At 40.3% G+C, this 23302-nt stretch overlaps 1 protein-coding gene across 2 annotated transcripts; it reads left to right on the top strand.

Moving 5' to 3' along the window:
- The first annotated feature begins 265 nt into the window (after window positions 1–265).
- On the top strand, window positions 266–22552 carry LOC133655493 (sesquipedalian-1-like). 2 transcript variants are annotated; one of them, XM_062055718.1, is made up of 5 exons: window positions 266–364; window positions 9163–9244; window positions 9678–9790; window positions 16775–17078; window positions 21818–22552. In XM_062055718.1, the coding sequence occupies exons 3-5, from the start codon at window positions 9710–9712 to the stop codon at window positions 22234–22236; spliced, it is 804 nt and encodes a 267-aa protein (XP_061911702.1). In that variant the 5' UTR covers window positions 266–364; window positions 9163–9244; window positions 9678–9709; the 3' UTR covers window positions 22237–22552. The 2 variants fall into 2 exon arrangements, with proteins under 2 accessions (XP_061911702.1, XP_061911701.1); XM_062055717.1 differs by lacking the exon at window positions 9163–9244 and having other exon boundaries at window positions 268–364.
- The last annotated feature ends 750 nt before the right edge of the window (window positions 22553–23302 follow it).

The following is a 23302-nucleotide window of genomic DNA, read 5'->3' as shown; positions in this document are numbered from 1 at the left end:
TTGTTGAGGTGTGCATGATGAGGCTCATAACCTTAAAACACTTATTTTTTATAACAAGTATGGATCAGGAGTCCTTACAAGAACTGTATCCTTTCAGATTTTTGATGATGCAATCTCTGGCCCTATCAGAGAGGCATTATTTATACACTATATTGCCAAAAGTATTTGGCCACCCATCCAAATGATCAGAGTCAGGTGTCCTAATCACCTGGCCCGGCCACAGGTGTATAAAATCAAGCACTTAGGCATGGAGACTGTTTCTACCAACATTTCCGAAAGAACGGGCCGCTCTCAGGAGCTCAGTGATTTCCAGCGTGGAACTGTCATAGGATGCCACCTGTGCAACAAATCCAGTCGGAGAACGGTACGTTTCGGACTGCGTTGTGCCGAGTGTGAAATTTGGTGGAGGGATTATGGTGTGGGGTTGTTTTACAAGAGTTGGGCTTTGCCCCTTAGTTCCAGTGAAAGGAACTTTGAATGCTCCAGGATACCAAAACGTTTTGGACAATTCCATGCTCCCGACCTTGTGGGAACAGTTAGGAGCGGGCCCCCTCTTCCAACATGAGTGCACAAAGAAAGGTCCATAAAGACATGGATGGCAGTCTGGTGTGGATGAAATTGACTGGCCTGCACAGAGTTCTGACCTGAACCCGATAGAACACCTTTGGGGTGAATTAGAATGGAGACTGTGTGTGACTAAACCAATGCGCTTTTGGAAGAATGGTCGAAAATTCCTATAAACACACTCTGCAACCTTGTGGACAGCCTTCCCAGAAGAGTTGAAGCTGCAAAAGGTGGACCGACATCATATTGAACCCTATGGGTTAGGAATGGGATGGCACTTCAAGTTCATATGTGGGTCAAGGTGGCTGGCCAAATACTTTTGGCAATATAGTGTATGAGGGTGATAGGATGTGTTCATGATGTGTCCAACATGAAGCATGCTGAGGCCTCCCTTCAGCATAATCGAGAGTGCCTCAAAACCATCAGTACGCAGAAGAACACAATGACGCACAAAAAAACACATTTAACAATTGCGCACTATAGTAAATGCTGTATCGAAAAAAACTGCTGTTGAACCAAAAGTACTAGAAACACCTTTTATTGTTATGGCTGATCTGTATTTTCTCATGTTCCAATTTAGTTGTCAATATAAGTGCATGACAACTAGGGATGGGTACCTTTTACATTTGAATCAATACGGTACCAATTCTTGGTACCTGGGAATCGGTGGTCCCAATGATATTGTTTTCTGATTACACTTCTGAGTGTCATTTGCAAGTATTATTTAGTAGACATTGCGTGCAGTTGCAATTTTTAAAACCTTAAGACTGCAGTAGTTCAAAAGCCCCTCACGGGACTACAGGGTGCCATGTATGGTACCAACTTTGAGCTGGCCATAGTTGGAGCTATGCATACAACGCACTCTCATTGGACTTCTTTTTAAAATTTGAGGGTTTTTTGCTGCGTAAACATGCTCCGTTATGCAGCGTGGGGCTGCTCCACTCCCTTCGGGAAGCATTTGCATCACTTTCCCTGCAACCCAGAAAGAAAAGTATGGAAAATGAAGTGTCACAAAAAATCCATACACATTTATTGATATATTTTATTGATATTCATGATTACAAACATACAACCAAATCAACAGTCAATCATAGATTGTACATGGCAAAAATCAAGCACAAAAATATATAAATTATATATGTATGTTTATAATATATATATATATATAAATATATGTATATGTGTACTGTACATGTATGTATATACAGTATGTATGTATATGTATGTAAATCTACTGTACAGGCCAAAAGTTTGGAAGCACCTTCTCATTCAATGTGTTTTCTTTATTTTCATGACTATTTACATTGTAGATTGTCACTGAAGGCATCAAAACTTTGAATGAACACGTGGAGTTATGTACTTAACAAAAAAAAGGTGAAATAACTGAATTGATTGATTGATTGAGACTTTTATTAGTAGGTTGCACAGTGAAGTACATATTCCGTACAATTGACCACTAAATGGTAACACCCGAATAAGTTTTTCAACTTGTTTAAGTCGGGGTCCACTTAAATTGATTCATGATACAGATATATACTATCATATATACTATCATCATAATACAGTCATCACACAAGATAATCACATTGAATTATTTACATTATTTACAATCAGGAGTGTGGAGGGGGGGTGGGGTGGGGGGTGGGGGGGGGATATGGACATCAAGTAGTGGACATAGAGAGAGAGAGAGAGAGAGAGAGAGAGAGAGAGAGAGAGAGAGAGAGAGAGAGAGAGAGAGAGAGATCAGAAGGCATAAGAAAAAGAATCTGCATTTGATTGTTTACATTTGATTATTAGCAATCCGGGGAGGGTGTTAGTTTAGGGTTGTAGCTGCCTGGAGGTGAACTTTTATAGCGGTTTTGAAGGAGGATAGAGATGCCCTTTCTTTTATACCTGTTGGGAGCGCATTCCACATTGATGTGGCATAGAAAGAGAATGAGTTAAGACCTTTGTTAGTTCGGAATCTGGGTTTAACGTGGTTAGTGGAGCACCCCCTGGTGTTGTGGTTATGGCGGTCATTTACGTTAAGGAAGTAGTTTGACATGTACTTCGGTATCAGGGAGGTGTAGCGGATTTTATAGACTAGGCTCAGTGCAAGTTGTTTAACTCTGTCCTCCACCTTGAGCCAGCCCACTTTAGAGAAGTGGGTAGGAGTGAGGTGGGATCTGGGGTGGAGGTCTAGAAGTAACCTGACTAGCTTGTTCTGAGATGTTTGGAGTTTAGATTTGAGGGTTTTGGAGGTGCTAGGGTACCAGGAGGTGCATGCGTAATCGAAAAAGGGTTGAACGAGAGTTCCCGCCAGAATCCTCAAGGTGCTTTTGTTGACCAGAGAGGAAATTCTGTAGAGAAATCTCGTTCGTTGGTTAACCTTTTTGATTACCTTGGTTGCCATTTTATCACAGGAAAGGTTAGCCTCTAGAATGGAACCTAGGTAGGTGACCTCATCTTTCCTGGTGATGACACTGTCACCTACTTTTATGGTGAAGTGATTGACTCTCTTAAGTTTGATGTGGGACCCAAACAGGATGGATTCTGTTTTACCCAAGTGGATGGATAGCTGAAAACATGTTTTATATTCTAGTTATTTCAAAATAGCCACCCTTTGCTCTGAATACTGTTTTGCACACTCTTGGCATTCTCTCGGTGAGCTTCAAGAGGTAGTCACCTGAAATAGTTTTCCAACAGTCTTGAAGAGGTTTGCTCATCGAGAGAGAGTGCAAAGCAGGAGGCTGTGGCATGCGGGCCGGTTCTAATACTAATCAAATATCATCCGGGGGGCCATAGATAATCTGGCCCGCAGGCTTTGACTTTGACACATAGGCATTAGAGGGTTAAGCCAAAAGAGGTATTTTTGGTAAAATGTATAGTTTAAAAGTTGAATACCCTGGTTGTCAAACGACTGACTGAAGTCATGCATTACATTCTGGAAGTGGTGAAGGCGAACATATGAGAAAACTCCAAGAGTCGGAAGTCTGCTGGAGATACAAAGTAAGGATCTAATAATGTCTTTTGGTGGAGTTATTCAGGAGCGTTTACCTGCTACCTGCTGTCCTGATATTCTGCATGTCCATTGGATGTATAGGGCCTCACACGAGGCCTCGCAGACTCAAGAGCATAAAAACCCTGACCCTGCAGGGTGAAAAATTTGCTGCTAGTTAATTATCCAAGCACACTCTATGCTCAGTGGCCTTGTGGTTAGAGTGTCCGCCCTGAGATCGGTAGGTCGTGAGTTCAAACCCCGGCAGAGTCATACCAAAGACTAAAAAAATGGGACCCATTACCTCACTGCTTGGCACTCAGCATCAAGGGTTGGAATTGGGGGTTAAATCACCAAAAATGATTCCCGAGCGCGGCCACCGCTTCTGCTCACTGCTCCCCTCACCTCCCAGGGGGTGAACAAGGGGATGGGTCAAATGCAGAGGACAAATTTCACCACACCTAATGTGTGTGTGACAATCATTGGTACTTTAACTTAACTTTAACTTAGCTGAATAGAACTATGTCCCAGAGGATTTAAACAAGACTGTACAATAAATCAACATTTATACCCTGTAGACTCTTGGTGCAACAGTCAGGTATAGCAGAGAGTATGAATAGTTATTTGCTAGGTATTTAAGAAATTTAAGCGGTAGAAGATGGATGGATGGATGGAAATTTGACCCCTGGTTTACATGACCACTGAGCTACAAGTAAAGCCCATATGATAGTCAGGTTTCACTTGATTGTAACATCATGGTTTAAGTTTATTTCGAACATGTATACAGTTACATTATGATATGTCACACACAGGCCTGGCCCTAACCAATCTGGCGCCCTAGGCAAGATTTTAGGTGGCGCCCCCCCACATCGGCAGTGAAGTGTATATACTCACAAGAAACCGAATAGCTTTGTCTTTGACCTTTTTTTTTACTTAAAGAAAGCAAAATAACATATTATATGAGAATGTTATGTTATGATTATCTTTAACCGAATCACAGCAGTGCTCAAATAAAAAAAAACAGCATTCCCTCTCATGTGATATTGCTTAATTAACATTAATGATGTGCACTTTACCAACTAGGCTTACAACTATACCTAATATATAAAGGGGTGGAAAAGTGACTATTACCTGCAGGGCAAACATTAGCTAACCAGAAGGCAATAACAATGTAAACAGAAAACACCTGCTTAAAAGATCTAATATAAATGTCCCTGAGGAATGTAAGGTGGGAGTACTGTAATTACCTAACGTTTCATTATTATTTTCCATAACAATTTAGCCCCCTCCACAATATTAACCCGACGTTAAAACAGAACTAGCTATTTATTGATTAGCAATTGCCGAATCATGTAACATTAGCTTAATGCTAAAAAGCCAGGTTACTATCACATTCTGTAACAGACAAATAATTTCATGTAGGCTAACGTTACCTCCCTGCTACCTTTGTCTTTTTCTCGTTTCGCCTCCTCTTCTTTTCTCTTTTTTCTTCCCTGGGCACCTGACAATTTTGGCCGTTTTGACATCTTGTGTTGATTTTGATGTGGTGACGTCCAAAAAGAGTCATGATACGGGAAGGGAGGGGGCGCACCGTGCGGGGGGAGGGGCGGGGGCTTAATGTTGTAACAAATAATATTTCTATTAAATAGGCTTTATTTTGCATTTTAATTAACGTGGGATTATTTTTTGTATTTAGAAATAATAGTACAAACTCTTTTTTTTTTTTCTCCAACATTTTGGCACTGGCGTGGCGCCCCCTGATGGACGGCGCCCTTAGCATTTGCCTATACGGCCTATGCCACGGGCCGGCCCCTGGTCACACATTTTATATATTTTGATTTCTCCTTACAATATGTCCAAAAAGAAGTAGATAGAAGTTGTAGCAAAGATTATTAGAAGCATTTAAGTCCCATCTTAAAACTCATTTGTATACGCAAGCCTTTAAATCAGGGGTCTCAAACTCAATTTACCTGGGGGCCACTGGATGCAGAAACTGGGTGAGGCTGGGCCGCGAGAAAAGATTTCTTTAAAAAAATCTAACATGCACTTTTTAATGAATTCTCCTTCTTTGAATGGCTTTCCCGCCCTAGCAACCATCTCACTCACCATGTAGCTAGCTTTGACTGCTGCATCGCTCTTTTCGCTTGCTTTCTTGACGAAATCTTGTTGCCTCAGTAGACTGGTTTTAAAATTTGCAACCCGGTTCACTCTCTCATCTCCCTGGTATTTTGCATACTCCTCAGCATGTCTAGTTGTATAATGACGTTTCAAATTGTATTGCTTGTGCACTGCAACTTTCTCTGTATCAACTACAGAAAAGAGCTATAAGGATTATTCATAAAGTAGATTACTTAGGACACACTAACATATTTTTTATTAATTCCGGTTTATTGAAATTACAGGAGCTAGTAAAGTTACAGACATTATGTGTCATGTTTAAGGCTAAAAGTAAAACATTACCAGCAAATTTACAAAAAAATGTTTGTCATCACTTCTGAGAATATAGAACAGAAGAAAAGGTCATTTCCAACATCAGTATTCAAGGACAACTTTAAAACAAATGTGCATATCAGTGGTGGGGGTTAAACTATGGAATTCTCTTTACAATGAGATAGAAGATTGTAAAAATATATTCCAAATGAAAAAATATATAAAGACAGAACAATAAAATCATATGGACAGCCATAAGTGTTTACATTTTGCTTTATATTTATTATTTTTTCGCCTGGTTTTGTATTTGTTTTGTATCATCCCTTGAGGTGTATATTATTTATTTTGTTTTTTTTGTTCGGTTTGTACATCATGAAGTTTTGCACTTGTGTTTTTTTGTGTGTTTTTTTGTTTGTTTTCGTTATATTTGGATGTAATTGTTGGTTTATATGATATCATTAAGTAAGACTACGTATTATGTTGAAGGGGGCAGAAAAATATCAGATTTTTCTTCATCCTGCTCCTTCTCAGGCATTGGTGTGTAAATGTATAATTGAATAATTGAGGTATAATTGTCTATCGATCAAAGATGCACATCAATGACGGAGATAAATAAAAATGAAATGAAATAAGACACGTCGGGGTGCCCCTTGTGCTCAACAAAGAAATATTGCATCAAAAATCGTCTCTGTCTGGAGCCAACGGGTGGGGGAGGGGGAGGGAAAGGAGGGAACGGGGCGGGGCAGCTCATCGTGGAGTTTACAGTTATGGGAGCACAATTAGCCCCGAACGGGCTAACATCACCACTAACGTGTTACACGTCTGATTCGCCCAGCGCTGGGGTCCAGTGCACCACACTTTTTGTATTGTCGCTCGCTCCTTCGGCGGAGTGCTTTGGAATATCTGATAGTATATATCTGTATCATGAATCAATTTAAGTGGACCCCGACTTAAACAAGTTGAAAAACTTATTTGGGTGTTACCATTTAGTGGTCAATTGTACGGAATATGCAAGTGACGTCAATGCCTACTTGCCAACCTTGAGACCTCCGAATTCGGGAGATGGGGGGGGAGGTTGAGGTGTGTGTTTTTGTAGCCCGGAAAAGTTAGTGCTGCAAAGGGTTCTGGGTATTTGGTCTGTTGTGTTTATGTTGTGTTTAGGTGCGGATGTTCTCCCGAAATGTGTTTGTCATTCTTGTTTAGTGTGGGTTCACAGTGTGGCGCATATTTATAACAGTGTTAAAAAATAAATAAAATAAAATATGACCAACTTGCATGTGTCTGCAGAAGCCTCATACAACATGTGTCTAAGCAAGCACGCTGTTAGTAAGCGGATGATTTAGCTCTCCTGTCTCCTAGCAGTTCTGGCTTCCAACAGCTGCTGAATATATGTACAGATTATGGTTTAAAATATGATGTGAAATATAATGCCAAAAAGAGTGTCATCGTGATATGTAGAACAAGAGAGGACAAGGACCTCTCTTTTCCTTCATTCTATCTGTCAGGACAGGTGCTGAGTGTGTGTGATAAAACTAAGTATCTGGGGCACATCATTACTGATCTATTGGGTGATAATGATGACCTATACAGACAGCGGCGTATGCTGTATGCCCAAGCCAACATGCTGAGAAAGAAATGTTATTATTGTACATATGATGTAAAGATAAACTTATTCAGAGCCTATTGCACTCCCCTGTATACTGCCCCCCTGTGGGTAAAGTATACGCAGAAAAGCATACAGAAACTGCAGGTTGCTTATAATGACTGTATGAGACTTCTCCTGGGAATTCCAAGAAGATCCAGTGCAAGCCAGATGTTTGTTAGTGTTGGGGTGCCCACTTTTTCAGCGTTGCTACGCAACATTATATATAAGTTTATGTGTAGGGTATCTGAGTCTGAAAATAACATAATCTCTGTGTTAACGAACTTTGGCCGCAGTTCTGTTAAGTACTCATCTGGACTGTGGAATCATTGGCACACATGTTTGTATGTCAGAAACTGACATTTGGGTTTTATGTTTTTATTATTTTTATGTTTTATTGTTTTGTTTTTTAATGTATGTTTTATTGTTTTGTTTTTTAATGTATTGTATTCTGTTTTTATATGTTTAAATGGATCTTAAGGTCTGCAATAAAGATTGATGATATAGAGAAAAAGGTGACGCGGTGACGGTTTCTAGAGGATACTCAAGGCAGTGCCATCATGGCACGCCCTCGATATTGTCGAGAGCCTCATACCACGCTGTGATTGGTAGACTCCATCAGCTCCGCACACAACGCTGTTAAGCGCCATTCATTCAAAACTCGCGGGCCGCATTAACATTAAACTGTCATATTAAGGCGGGGGCCGCACAATAACGTCTCGCGGGCCGCAATTGGCCCGCGGGCCGCATGTTTGAGACCCCTGCTTTAAATAGACCCCCTCATAGACCAGTTGATCTGCCGTCTCTTTTCTGCTCTGCCCCCCTCTCCTGCGTGGAGAGATTATTAGGTGACCACAGATGATGCGCTAGCTGTTCAAAGTCGGAACCTGGGGTGGACCGGTTGGGGACGTCTCTGTCTGACTTGTCTCCACTCAAGATGATCTCCTGCTGGCCCCACTATGGACTGGACTCTCACACTATTAACTAGATCCACTAGAAGTCCATTGCACTAGTCGCCTTGGGGGGGAGGTCCCGGGGGGAAGGGGTCCCCACATCTGCGGTCCCCTCCAGGGTTTCTCATTGTATTCAATTGGGTTGACTTTTTTCTTGCCCTGATGTGGGATCTGAGCCGAGGATGTCGTGGCTCGTGCAGCCCTTTGAGACATTTGTGATTAAGGGCTATATAAATACACTTTCAATGATTGATTGATTGATTTAATACACATTTTCCAATTCATCGCAATTACTAACACACATGTTCACTTTCTGTTCACATTTTTTAACACAATCTAAATCAATGAATTCTAAATACAACAGTTGTCTTAAATAAATAGCTTAGTCAGTTAAGATTTTCATAATGAGATTAAAAAAAAGATCTCAATTTCAATAAGGTTCAAGACGTTTATCAGAATTCGTTACTCAGTAGCCTTGTTTGGATACACATTAGTCCAAATATTAGCAACACCTTAGAAAACATATTGTTGAATCAAAACATTTCATAATCATCCATCTTTTTAAAAAAAAATATTGTGGCGCTTAATTTTTTTAGCCACGCCCCCACCCCGGGCACAACCGGAAGTGATTGGCACACCTTTGAAGAAACTAAAAACACACTTTGACGCTTCCCAAAGGTGAGTAAACAACAACGGACAAGTGAACGTGAAAGAGCATAAATAGTTGTTATTGTTAATTATTGTGTCAAGAAATGTGTTACATTAGAATTTAAAGATACTATGTATTTTTACAGACACTTGTTTTTACGTCCCTCTTCCACAGTGATACTCGGCTTTTTCACTCCTTTGGCGGTGCTTTAAACTCACACAATCCCTGTCTTTTCTTTTTAAATACTCATTAAATACCAAGTTGACTTGTTTAAAAGTCCAAGCATTACGTTTTATACTTTTCAAACGGAGGAGCGTTTTCTTCCGTGCAACGCGGAAAAAAGCGCCACTTCCGGTTTAAACACGACTTTGACTTTCACTGCTTTTGCAAACACCAAATGACATAACTACTTGTGGTGAAAATGGACTCAAGGTTTGTAACAATTGCTGGATGTTGCTACAGGTTCCGGTTTTGGAGCGGCCTGGGATGTTGAAATGAAGATACATGAGAAGGTTGTCTCCTTTTTTGAAGCCAGCAGCACACCTGTGGACAAAGAAGGATATCTCTTTAAGAAGGTAAGGTAATATAGGTGAAGTACAATTACAGTACAAAGGTAAACAATTCTACAGTAATGAGAAACACAAGTTTATATAATTTTAAATGGTTATGTGCATTAATATCATATATTATGATTGCATTACATTATGACTGTATAGTTTTTTTTATAGATTATTTATTCAGTTTAAGAGCATGATGTGGACAAAAGCTCTGAGTCTGTCTGCATAAAGCCAAATATTTTTGCATATTCTCATGTGTGGCACCTTGACACAAGAATATGTGGAATGACAGTCTGAATTTAAAAGTCTAAAAGTTTCCCTTCACTCCTTATATTCCCAGTTTTTGTTGCATTATTATGTATAAAATAAAAAAATGGCAAATCGAATCGCAATTGTAGTTTTGGAGAGAAAAATTGCAATTATGTTTTTCTCAAAATTGTGCAGCCCTTTTGTTATGTATATTACAGACTGAATTAGTGAGAATTCGAAATCCATGTCTGTCTAATATTGATTTTCTGAGATTTTGTCAACTGGTTGTACAACCTAATAGGTAGGTATTTTATTGTCATTGCACAAGTACAACAAAACTTTGTTTTCAGCACAAACCCGTTCAAGATTACACAAACAAACAGTGTACAGGGTTACAGAACAGGACTGCTGATGGGTAACCCAAGGCGCCCCGTAAAAGATGGGAGAAAAGGAAACGCTGGGGAAGGATGAGTAAAAAAAATACAATCTCGACTGGTCTCCTAAGGGGGCCCAGTCAGGAGTGGGAAAAAAAACCTCCATAGCAAAGCACATCTACATATTACAACGTACATCTCGAGATATCGAGCAACAGAGCGGAGGGAGTGGGGAGCCATGGTGGCGGGCTGCAGCTCTTTGGGCGCTGCCCATCCGTCCATCACCCCTATGGGATCTGCGTCAAGGGCGTTGGATTGGGGGTGGGGTATGTGTGTGTGGCGTATATTTTTTGTGGATGCATGTGTGTGTGTAAGCCTGCAGTGTGTCTCTGTTCCGCGGCCTTGATGTTGTGCAGCCGATAGTCAGTCCAAAGTCAACAGGTGTGTATCCATGAGAGACAAGAAGGGAGTTTGTTGTGTCTTTGCTGCACTGTCCTTCGGGAGAGTCTCGAAGCTAGGGAAACAATCCAAGTTAGAATGTTTTGGATGAGAGTGAAAATAAAATTTGCTTTTCACTCTAAATTGTCTATGACTGATCCTCAAAATTCATCCTGCGGGGCAGACAGTCCGATGTGATCCAAATCACAAGTGTGTCCACAGTTCTTCCCACATCCTCCAATCATTTGTGGCAGCTTTGGGGTACTTTAAAGACTGCCAGCAACTTCCAATTTGTCGACAAACCAGAGCAACGCTTACTCCAATCAGCAGATGTCCTGTTGTCATAATTCCGAATAGGTAGATATCTTCACGTCCTCGACTGAAAGGGTCGCCAGGCACGCGGCACTCCTTCTTCTCCCAAGAGTCCGTCGTGTGTCCAGCAACAACCGCTCCGTCACAACAAGCAGGTTCCCCCAAACCCAAGATCTTGTCAATTTCGTTGAGGCCAGTTAAATAGTTCCAATGTTTAGATTTGGAAAGCAGTGCAAAAAGAGGCAACAAAAAAAGTTAAGACAAGACAAAGAAGCAAGCAGGCGAGATAAGGGAGAGGAAAGGGGAGTGTCCACCCTCGATGAGTGCCAGTGAGAAAGCCATGTCCATGTATAAGTGTTGAATATAATTTAAGGGTTGATTGTAATTGTCCTCATATCTACAGGTGTTCATCTTTAAGCAACTGAACTTTATTGTTGAATTTTACATTTATTATGTCTCTTAAAACCAATTGTTTAACTGACTATTTAGATTTTAGTCCATATGAAAGGGCTGTGAATCTTTGGGCACCACCAATTCGATTCGATTCTTGGGGTTAACGATTACATTAAGGATTCTCTATTCAAAAGCAATACTTTTTTTTAGTTCTGTTGGGTGCCAGTCCTATGATTAACTACATTGTTCCTTAAAATGGATGAACAGCTCTGCTACATTTCTAAATTACTTAAAAGAAAACTGGATTTGTTTAATAACATTTTACCCAAACATTTAATAAAGAGGCTAGACAACGCAGATAAAAAAAAATAATATATATATATATATATATATATAAATTAATTTAAAAAATGTTTTTAGTTTGATTAAGTATCGTACCAAATAGGAATCGGTATTCATTCTAAAATTGGTTTTGTTTTGTTTTGACACCCCTACCATATGATATTGATGATAAAGAGAGGTCATTTAATGAATCCATGGATATAAATTACAAAAAGTCTCAATTTAACATCAAATAGTATTTATACTACAATGAAACAGATTTCAATACTTTATATGACATTTCTGGAGCAGTTTTTGGGAAGCTGACATTTTTTGTCAGAGTAAAATGTGTGAATTAATTTTAAGAACCTCTTAAAGGGAATTTTGTATATCATTCATAAACCTTATGTGAGATAAGCACACGTTTTTGTTTTTTTTTGCATTCTTAAGCGTAAATAAAAGCTAGCAAAAGTCAGCTAACAATGGGGGTAATCAAAGTAATTGCGTCAATGTGTCTATTGCGCCCATAAAACACTCTAAAAACATCCGAAAACCTCTATCAATGTTTTATATACATGCTGTAAGTGTATATGTAATGTAGTAACAGGCCCATTCATAATGTCCATAGAGTGGGGTGTCCATCGGTTTTGACATATCACAGACATGAGTAGTCTAAGAGATTCTGAGGCACATGTTGGCGAGTCTTTTGGGAGATCTTTTGTGTTTAGCTCTTCAAATCCTCTCGCCACTAGCCTTGCTTTTGGAACTATGCCGTTTGGTGTGTCTTTGATTGTACACACCCATCTTGTGGAAATGCATTTTTGTCCCATGTTTTTTACTTCATCAAACACACCGTGTTTCTCCCAGTTACTGATTTCAGTAAGTTTAGCTGATTCAAATGACACATCCTTTGTAACGAGTACATCCTCGTGATCAGATGGCTGTTCCACCTTGTCCAATGACTGAATCTGCAGTGTGTCAACCTGTGAAAGGTCAGCTGACCTTGTTGTGCCAGTGAGGTTAACTGGCTCAGTGTACTCCAGATTGTACCAGTTCTTGTGTTTTCCAGTTGCCTTTCCCGCTCGACCTAGTACTTTTGCTGTGTGTGAAATTCCAGTGTCTCTTTCCACATACTTAATGAATTGTCCTGCCTTTAGATTCATACTATGATCTGTTCTTATGATAGAAGGTTGTCTGTCGGATGGATCATTATCATGCTCATTGCTGTCTCTGTCATTATTAGAGCTCCCTGCCGCATTCTCTGTGTCAGGCACACTGTCTCCATCACTAGATACAGTATCGGGTAGATCTTCAACATGTTCAATGCCACATTCTGCTGCATTAAGTTCTGTCTGGCTTTCTTGGCTGTCACGAGACGTGTCAGTGTAGTGATCTGTGGCCTTGCGCAGTCTACAGCGATGCACCCGGACATAGGAGCCTCCATGTCTAACAAATATTACCACCCCGTCTCATCCAATTACCACCCCAGGGCCTTTCCATTCATTGCAGTCCATTCTTTTGTAGTACACTTTATCTCCAGTTTCGTAGTATTCATCTGTGCTGCGAAGCTGTGTGCGCAGAGCACTCTGCCTCAGTAAATGCTGTCCTTGCTTCATGTAATGCTGAAATGTGCTGTCCTACCCATTTACTCATGGTAGTGCCCTCCAGGGCAGGCGGTTTATCAACCAGCACAGAAGGTAGGTTCGGGTGTTGTCCAAACACCAGCTGGTATGGACTAAATCCATGCACATTGTGCATTGTATTCTTTGCCATCAAGGCCCAATCTAGGGCTGTTTTCCAGTCACAAACACTGCTTTTCTTCACTTTTAACAGGATCTCTGTAAGGGTTTGGCTATGTCTTTCCATCAATCCATTACTCCATGGACTGTAGGCAGCAGTGGTTTTCACTTCAATATTAAAGTTCTCAGCCATGTCTTTCATTTCTTCATTATTGAATTCACCTCCATTGTCACCAAAAATCTTAGATGGGGCTCCATGAACACTCACCCAGGAATGAATAAAGTGCCTCACAATTTCACTGGATTTTTTTGTGGTAACAATGCTACCAGCACTGAACCTGGTGAAGTGATCAATCATGTGAAGGTACCACACATTTGGTTTTAGCTCGTGTAGATCCTATGCCACAGTTTCATTGTATGTTGAAGCCATTGGTAGACCAACTGATGGCTTTGGTTTTGGCTTGTTGTACTTGAGACATGTTTCACAGCTGCTTACGATGTCCTTCAGAATAGAAACACTCATCATCATTACTTCCAGCACTAATTAGTATTTTTTTTTAGTTTATCAACTGAGGCATGTCCAAACTGCTTGTGAAGTTTCACCAATACTTTGTGTTTTTCATCTTTACTCATGCCATCTCTTATGGCCAGAACTTCATCAGTTTGGGGTTCATTCTCACAAGTGGCTGTGCAATCTCTGTCCACTATGTTTACACAGTAGTGTCCTGAGGATGTAATCTCAAGAGGCACTGGTTTCTGAAACATTGTGGCTTTATCATTCTCAATGTCAAGCACTGCTTTTGCCCTTTTAAGTGACGTTTTACTTAGTAGTAAAGGAATGTTTACTGAGACCACCTCAGTCTCTATGTGGCACCTGGTTTGTCCTATTTTTGCTGGGACTTTTACTTTTTTTATGGAATGAACAACTTGTCCATCACCAAACTTAAAAGCTCTTCTACTCTGTGTATTTTCCATTTTTTTCTTGTCACTCTCCTTCAGTGTATGAATGTAATTCTCCAGCCATTTTTCACCACAGACTGTTCTGGTGCATGCAGTGTCAATTACAGCTGAACCTAAGGCTTCTACCATGAATATTTCAGCATCAGAAACTGACTCTTTAGAAAACAATGTAACATTGCACTCTTCAATTGCTTCTGTCTCTGCATTTTCCTCTGTCATTTTTACATGTCCAGCCTTATTTGGGCAGGTCTTAGCCCCGTGAAATATACTCTGGCAAATAGCGCACTTAGATCTTCTGCCGAACCTACCCAGTGGGTTTGAGCCAGTCAATGGCGCCCTCTTTTGGTCGGGTTAGGAACGAAATTTCCTTCCGTCTCTTTTCCTTTTGATCCACATAAAAAGCAACATCTTTGCGCATGTGAATTCCCCCGCTGCATGTGGGCGGCTGCACATTGTCTCCAAAAATCCTTTTTAAAGCTGACTTCATACTTGCAAATGTAAGTGTTGAACAAGCTGTAAGCGCAAGCTGTTTATCTTTAACATAGAGACTGGCTGTATCCAACAACTTGAATGCCAAAACAGCGTCGGGAAGAACAATGTCAAATTTGCGCATTTTGTTGTACATCTGCTCAAACTGAACGATGTAATCCACCATGGAAACTTCGTTTTCTCTCCGGATCTTGTCAAAGTCTGTGTATGCATCATAAGCTCTGTCCTTTTCTTCTTTTAAGAATACATTATCCAATGCTTTTACAAGGGTCTTCATCCCGTCATCTTTGTTCAAATCATCCGCAGGTATTTCCAAAGCTGTATCTCTAGCTCTCCCCCTCAGTGAGAGAGCAACAGCTAATGCTTGTTTCTCCTTATCCAGATCGGTAACACGTATCCACATTTCAACCTCATTTTTCCAGCTCTCATATAAATGATAAATGGGTTGTACTTGTATAGCGCTTTTCTACCTTCAAGGTACTCAAAGCGCTTTGACAGTATTTCCACATTTACCCATTCACACACTGATGGCGGGAGCTGCCATGCAAGGCGCTAACCAGCAGCCATCAGAGGCAAAGGGTGAAGTGTCTTGCCCAAGGACACAACGGACGTGACTAGGAAGGTAGAAGGTGGGAATTGAACCCCAGTAACCAGCAACACTCCGATTGCTGGCACAGCCACTCTACCAACTTCGCCACGCCGTCCCTTTGACTTCTTTTCTTCAAACGCGGGGGGGACTCTGTAGTTAGCGTTGTTAGACATCCTCTGCTACCATTGATAACTCAATGACGACAACCTTCTTCTTTTTATACGTATACTTTACTGAGGGAACACAATAACAAACCGGCCACTGCCGTTCACATAACCGACTAAACACCGGAGCCCGCGCATAGAGCAATGCATGCTGGGAATTACCGTAAATATCTGCTCTCACTGGGATGCTGACTGATGAGATGTTTATATCTTCCCGTTTAAATGAAGAATTAGTCATAATCCTCATGCAGATAAAAAAAACCACAATACGAAACAAGCATCTTTTTGTGTCTTTCTCGCCATCTCCAGGTCTAAGTTGAATGTCACAGTAGAAAAACTTTTCGGTTAATAGCCACATTCTTCGACTACAGAAGTGAGAGACATCACTTATAATCTAGAATTAACTTTTACCAACTTAGAGGCAATGCAGCATATCACTGTCTCAGTTTGTCAATAGCTACATAAGCTTACCTCTGTGTGATCACGGCGCTGCAAAAAGTAGTTCCTCGGCCTTAGCGCTTATAATAATATCGCTAATACTTGGTTAATGTTCAGGTCACGCGGTAAATTGAGTATTTTGGGCGTTTTTTCAAATGTTTTTTGGAGGGCTTTATGGGCACAATAGCGTTAGTTCGAGTTATCCGTATCTTACGAATTACATAAAACAAAATGTGTTCTTGGTAGGGATTGTGAATGATAGGAAAATTCCAGAAAAGTGCTGTTCCTCCCTAAGGTTTCTTTTCACTAAATAAAACCTTCTGTTGTAAAAAAAAATTATAATATGTGTATTTTTCCACTATATTTATACAGTATTGTATTATATAGTTTTTGTTATATTGGCTAAACTACGGCAATAGAGTAAAACCCAGCGAAGCTAATATTCATTTTAGGAGCTTGAGCAAATCCTGCAACATTTAATGTCTTAACTTCCTGTTGTGTAAGCCACAGAGTGAAAACCCTCTATTTTTAACCAGGGCGACATCAGGCCTTCCTACCACAAGCGCTGGTTCATTCTGAAGGGAAACCTCCTTTTCTACAAAGACCACCCGGATGACCGTGACCTCATCGGAGTCATTGTTCTGGAGGGCTGCACCGTCCAGCTGTGCGAGTCCGACGAGCAGTTCGCCTTCTCGTTGGTGTGGAGCGAGCAGAGTCTGCGACCCTACAAGTTCGCCGCAGAGGACCAGGCCGGCCAGGAGAGCTGGATAAAGGCCTTGCTCTCGGCCAACCACGGCTACTTGGCCCTGCTGGTGATGGACCTGGAGAAGAAGTACAGAGGTAAGATACTCAAAAGTTGTTGTTTGTCAGACTGAGTGACCATTGTTCTGCAGGGCGGCTGCAGAACGCTTCGATACACAATTGTTACATTGTCTCAAAATGAAACGAAATATTACACAATATCTAATTGTGTGTGTGTGTGTGTATACATATATGCAGTGTAGGGTTAGTTACTGAAAACCAGTAACTAGTTACAGTTACTAGTTACTTTATTTCAAAAGTAACTCAGTTACTAACTCAGTTACTTACACCAAAAAGTAATGCGTTACTGTGAAAAGTAACTATTTAGTTACTTCTTTTTTTAAAGCTACCATTAATGCCCTTTTAGCCTTCATTTCAGTACTGTTATCGCACTGGAGAATAATACAATCTGTTGATCAACTTGACATGCATTTGCATCACTGAACTCTGCTAAGCAATGTGGTCTACATACAACACACAAAGACAAAGATATGTTTCAAAGGGCCAACTTATTTCAGGCCAGAACAAATTGGAAAAACTATTTTAAATAGCTGCAACATAACATACATAAGTAACAAACAGCATAATAACAACATAGCTGTAAACGAAATACGTACTTTAACTTTATTTTTACATACCAATGCCTAACCAGGCTTTTTTTTCTCTCAAGGAATTCTGAAATAAAATCATGTCTGAAGCCCAGAACACTCTACACATTTCCCCAGTTTTAGTTTAGAGATAAGGAAATATTGGCCTGGCCCACTAGGGTCCCTCTTTATGTTTGTGAACTTTATTTTTTATACATTTAGAGTGATGTGATAATCAAACACTCTAGAAGTCTAGAATGAAAGAGTATATAAGAGAATTGACAGAGTGTGTGTACTATAATTCATAATAACATTGATTTTGATTCAATATTATGTTTGGAGCAATGACAGTTTGAAAGAAAAAAAAACAGCTTTGTTTTATTAGTCAACATTGTAACGTTTTCTAAATTACATTTCACCTTTAAGCTTTTTTTATTTCACTTTTGTTATGTTTTTGTTTATTTTAACAGTATTTTTAGAAAGTGCTGTGGGCCTTTAAAACATTAGCTGTGGGCTGCAAATGGCCTGCGGGGCACACTTTTGACACCCCTGCTATAGATAATAAAAAATTAAATCTGATAAATCTATCGATAAAAAGCTGAGCCTGGCGACGCATGCGTGTTAACAACTCTCTCGCTCTCTCTGTCTCCGCCCCTCCCTCACGAATGCTGCTGCGCGCACCCCTCCCCTTCCCACACTCAGACACACACACAGCGCGGCTCCTCCGTGTGACACAAGAGATTCAGAAGAACGACACCGTAGCGCTGCCACAAAACACACTCAGATCTTCTGTTTCAAGCCAATACTACATACAAAGTAACGTAAAATAACGCAGTAACGCATCATGTAGTAACGGTAACTGAGTTACTGAATATAAAAAATAACGCGTTAGATTACTAGTTACCGCCGAAACTAACGGCGTTACAGTAACGCGTTACAAAGTAAGTGCTTATCATAGTCAAGCATTATCAATATGAGATTATGGTGCTACAAATGACTTGCTGTTAAGTCAAAATGAGTGTTATAAAATAATACATTATTCAAAATTGTTTAACTTTTATACTAATTAAAAAATACAGTTAAAAATTCATTAAAAAATAGGTTACTGGAGAATGGTAACAAAGTGTAGTTTAAAAAATTGTCAAAACTGTTTTATATAGATACAAAATTTTGTATTAACCTCATTTTCAGTAACCTCAGAAAGACAGCATGATGTCATTAGCGCCAAGTAGCGTTCAGACCGCTACTATGCTGTCAAATCTTGTCTTTTTAGAGGGAAACCGTCTTTATTTTTCAGCGATAATGTAAAATACATTACTGCAGTATGTAGGTAAGGCATAGTTTACTATAAACATTTACAAACATTTTCTGAGTGTACCTAATATTTTTAGTTCGAAATGTTAGCATGTTAGCGAATGAGCTAGTATGGATGTGAAATATTTTATTTTTGGAGGGAAACTGTCTTTATAATTGTTGATAGGGTAAAACAGGTTACTGCAGAATGGTATGTTGGATATATTTCAAACATTTTCTGTATATATTTTCTTTAACCCTTGTATTATGTTGAAAAAAAATAACATTGATTATGTTGCGGGTCATTTTGACCCGTACTGTGTAAATGCACTCAAAACAGTCAAGAAAACAGGTTAAACCAATAACAACTTTATTTTAGGTTATATAAACATTTAGAAAAGTGACATACAATACATTTTTAATTCCAACACTATATTTAAGAAATACTTTAACTTCAACTTTAACTTCATCCCAGCGAACTTCAACATTTTCAATGTTCTCCAAATTTTCTTCAACATTTTCAATGCTCTCCACATGATGGACAGAATGTTACTGTGTGCTTTCTGCAGATGTAATTCTTGCATTTCACATAAGAGGTACTTGTTTTACTGTCCTCTCGGGGTAAGCAGACACGTCCACAATGTTGTAGAAAATCACCAAAGGCCAACGGGCTGTCTTGCGCTGGCAGCTGTATGTTGCTGTGACTTTGTCCAGATTGTCAACTCCTCCTTTGGTGGAGTTATAATCCAGGATCATTTGTGGCTTCATGTCTTCTCTTGTGCTCAGAGATGCATCTGTGTGCATTGTACTCGTTAGAAGAACATTCGTGTTTCTCTTTGGGCAGTATGAAACAACTGTTGCTTTCTCAGTGAAAGCAAATATTGAGGAATGCAGAGGTCTGCCCTGCATCTTCAGAATTTCGGTGGGAAGTTCTGGCTTATTTTTTCTGACTGTTCCCAACATGGTCAGCTTTCTCTTCGGAAGTGCATCTCCAAGGTGGTAGGATGTAAAGAAATTGTCACATGTGATGTTATGACCTTGTAGCCCTTCACTCATTTCCAGCACCACACGCATCCCCTGATTCTTCTCAGATGTTCCTCCAGGTAGCTTTCCAGTGTATACTTGCATATTCTATGCATAGCTGGATTTTGCATCACAGGCTGCCCATATTTTGATGCCATACTTGGCGGGCTTGTTGGGCATGTACTGTCGGAAAGGACAGCGCCCCCTGAATGGAACAAGGCGCTCCTCTACAGTAACATGGGGACCAGGATAGTACAACAAAGGTACATTTTCAACCCATTTATCCCACACATCTCTGATCGCAGCTAGTTTGTCTCTTTCACGTCGACCAGCTCTGGTGTCGTGGTTGTCAAAGCGGATCACACAAGATATCATGTGGAATGTCTCCAGAGACATTGGCCTTCCATTCTCTTCATTCCATAGACTTGCAGTGGCTTCTCCCTTTGACCTGTACACTCCAGCTAATAACACATCTCCAATGTAAGCATGCAAGTCAGTCTGATCCAGTGGCTTCCATTTCTCTTGAAACACGCGTCTCCCCTCCAAGTTGGTCATTTCCAGTATAATCCTCTCTATTGGTGGGGATATGAAGAACTGAAATGCTGATTGAATCTCATCAACTCGTGTGACAGCAAATCTTGTAGGACCGGGAGTCATTTTGATCACATTGGAAGATGATAGTCTGCCTCGGCTTGGGTGTGGTGATGTTGACCATTTTATATTACCGTCCTTAGATGCCCATGTCCCCTCTGTGGATGATGATTGCTGCATTCCTTGGTTTTCATCTGTTGGAGGAACAACAGCAGACTTGTCCTCTGAATCCTCCTCATTGTAGGAAAATTGACAATCTGGATCAGCAATAACATTGTCCTCTGTCTCTGAAAAATTCTCTGTTTCTGAAATCTCTTCCTCTACATCACTATCCCAGTTAAAAATCAGTGATAAAGCCTCCTCAGATGTCATCATTCTGGAGCTCATTTTTGGTGAGTTTGTCAAAGAGATGACATGAGAACAGTGACAAGGACAAGTGTGAGAAAGTTCCCTCTCTTCACACACCTGACTCTGGGTCTCAGAGGTAATCAAACTACAAACAATTGTACATCAAAGTAAAAAGTACATCATAGAGACATGTTTATTTTGGATCTGAACAGCTGTTTACCCACATCAAAGCGTCTGGGTCAAAATGACCCGCAACATCATCTTTGTATACAACTCTAGAAAGACATTCCACTACACAAAGTGTCCAGATTTTACACACCAGTTCATGATCCTAGATGAGGAAAAGTCACCAAATTTCAGCAAGAAAAAGAAAGGATAACCAGTACTTTGATCAACACAAAAACTGAAATGGGTCAAATTGACCCTTAACATAATACAAGGGTTAAGACCAGAATGTTAGCAATTAGCTGCTAGTTTACGTGTAACAGAAAACCTGCCATTTAGAGTGAAATCAGTCTGTCAAAAAAAATAAAAATCATTTATGCAGGGTAAACATTTAATTTAAACTTCCCATAAAAATACGGACCGTGGCCCGGTACCGGTCCGTGGCCCGGTGGTTGGGGACCACTGCACTACATGATGGCGCTATTATTAAACATCAAAGTTTGACGTCAAAGGGTCATATTGACTTGAAATTTCTCACGCAGCTCAAGAAACTCGACAAACCACCCATCGTAACTTTAATGTGTTTATAGTGTGGTCACCACAAAATGTGATGCTCACATTGAGGGGACTGGTAAGCATATGTGTGTAAAGTTTAAGAAAGATTGGTTAAAAAACATCGCCGCCATCAAGCAAAAATGTTCTTGGAGCATCTGTCTTCCTGCTCATGTAAATGTTTTTTTTTTTTTTTACATCTGTTTCCTGTTCCCGTAGAGACGTTAGATGCGTTGTTCAGTGACCCCGCCAACAGTGTTGCCACACCAAACCTCCTCACGACAAAAGCCGACCGTCAATCGAACCCGCGGTCGTCCACATGGCACGCAGCAGCCGCAGCAGTGTCCTCAGGCCCAAGTGTGAGCTCCAACAGGACCCTCCTAACCCCGTCCATTCCCCCCAAGTCAGCCAGCAGGAGGTCACCTAAACTGTGGCCCAAGAGGACCGCCAACGTGACGCCTGTCGACGAGCCTGCCCCGCCTGCCGGGGACTGGTCAGCGGTGTGTTCAGGGACACAGGAGGATTTTGGAAAATTGCACGAGGACTTTGGAAAGGAAGTAAGGGACCTTATCGCCGCCTGGTCAAGAAGCGGACAAGTCGGCAAAGCCGCCCTTGAAGAGAATTTGATAGATTTCTAAGTCTCCAAATATATTTTTCTAAACCTTATTTCAATATTAGTGACAGCAGTGCAGTAATTTAAAAAGGGTTTTATTTTGCTTGCATGTACACTTCAGCACGCACCGTGGACATATTTCCAGGTAAAGTGACATTTTTACTTACAGAACGGTGCTTAGTTATTTGTACTGGAATTTTTAGATATTTTATTTGATATTTGATCTTTTTATTCAAACAAAAATGCCCAAAATATTCATATACCTGTTATACGTGTATAGGAGATTAGAATATACAACATGACTATTTACAGTAAATGACATCAGACCAGCTGCCAGAAGATTTTTGACTACCTAGCTTTTTTTTCCAATAGGTCCTTAAAAAACAGCAGCACTCCTGTCCGATAGTTTCTTTGACTATCATTGGTCTTTAAAAACAGCAGAGACCTCCTGTCATTAAGATTAATCTTTGACTAGCATTTTTTTTTTTGCACTAGTTCCTTAAAACAGCAGACGATCTGTCATATAGAGGATCTTTGAGTAGCTGTTTTGCAATAGGTCCTTAAAAAACAGCAGCACTCCTGTCCGACAGTTTCTTTGACTATCTTTGGTCTTTAAAAACAGCAGAGATCTCCTGTCATGAATAGAATCTTTGACTAGCATTTTCTATATTTTTTGCAGTAGATCCTTAAGAATATCAACGAGCTCCTGTCATATACTTTCTTTGACCAGCGTCGATCCTTAAAAACATCAACAGAATCTTTGAGCAGCACTTCTTTTTTACACTAGCTCCTTAAAACAGCAGACGACCTGTCATATAGAGGATCTTTGATTAGCTTTTTTGCAATAGGTCCTTAAAAAACAGCAGCACTCCTTTCCGACAGTTTCTTTGACCAGTGTCGATCCTTAAAAACATCAACAGAATCTTTGACCAGTACATTTTTTACAGTAGTTCCTTAAAACAGCAGACAACCTGTCATATAGAGGATCTTTGAGTAGCTGTTTTGCAATAGGTCCTTAAAACACAGCAGCAGTCCTTTCCGACAGTTTCTTTGACTATCTTTGGTCTTTAAAAACAGTAGAGACCGCCTGT

Source organism: Entelurus aequoreus, linkage group LG08, assembly GCF_033978785.1.
Source record: "Entelurus aequoreus isolate RoL-2023_Sb linkage group LG08, RoL_Eaeq_v1.1, whole genome shotgun sequence".
Classification (NCBI taxonomy): domain Eukaryota; kingdom Metazoa; phylum Chordata; class Actinopteri; order Syngnathiformes; family Syngnathidae; genus Entelurus; species Entelurus aequoreus.
The sequence above is the reverse complement of the archived record's forward strand: the minus strand, read 5'-3'. Positions and strand labels throughout refer to the sequence as shown.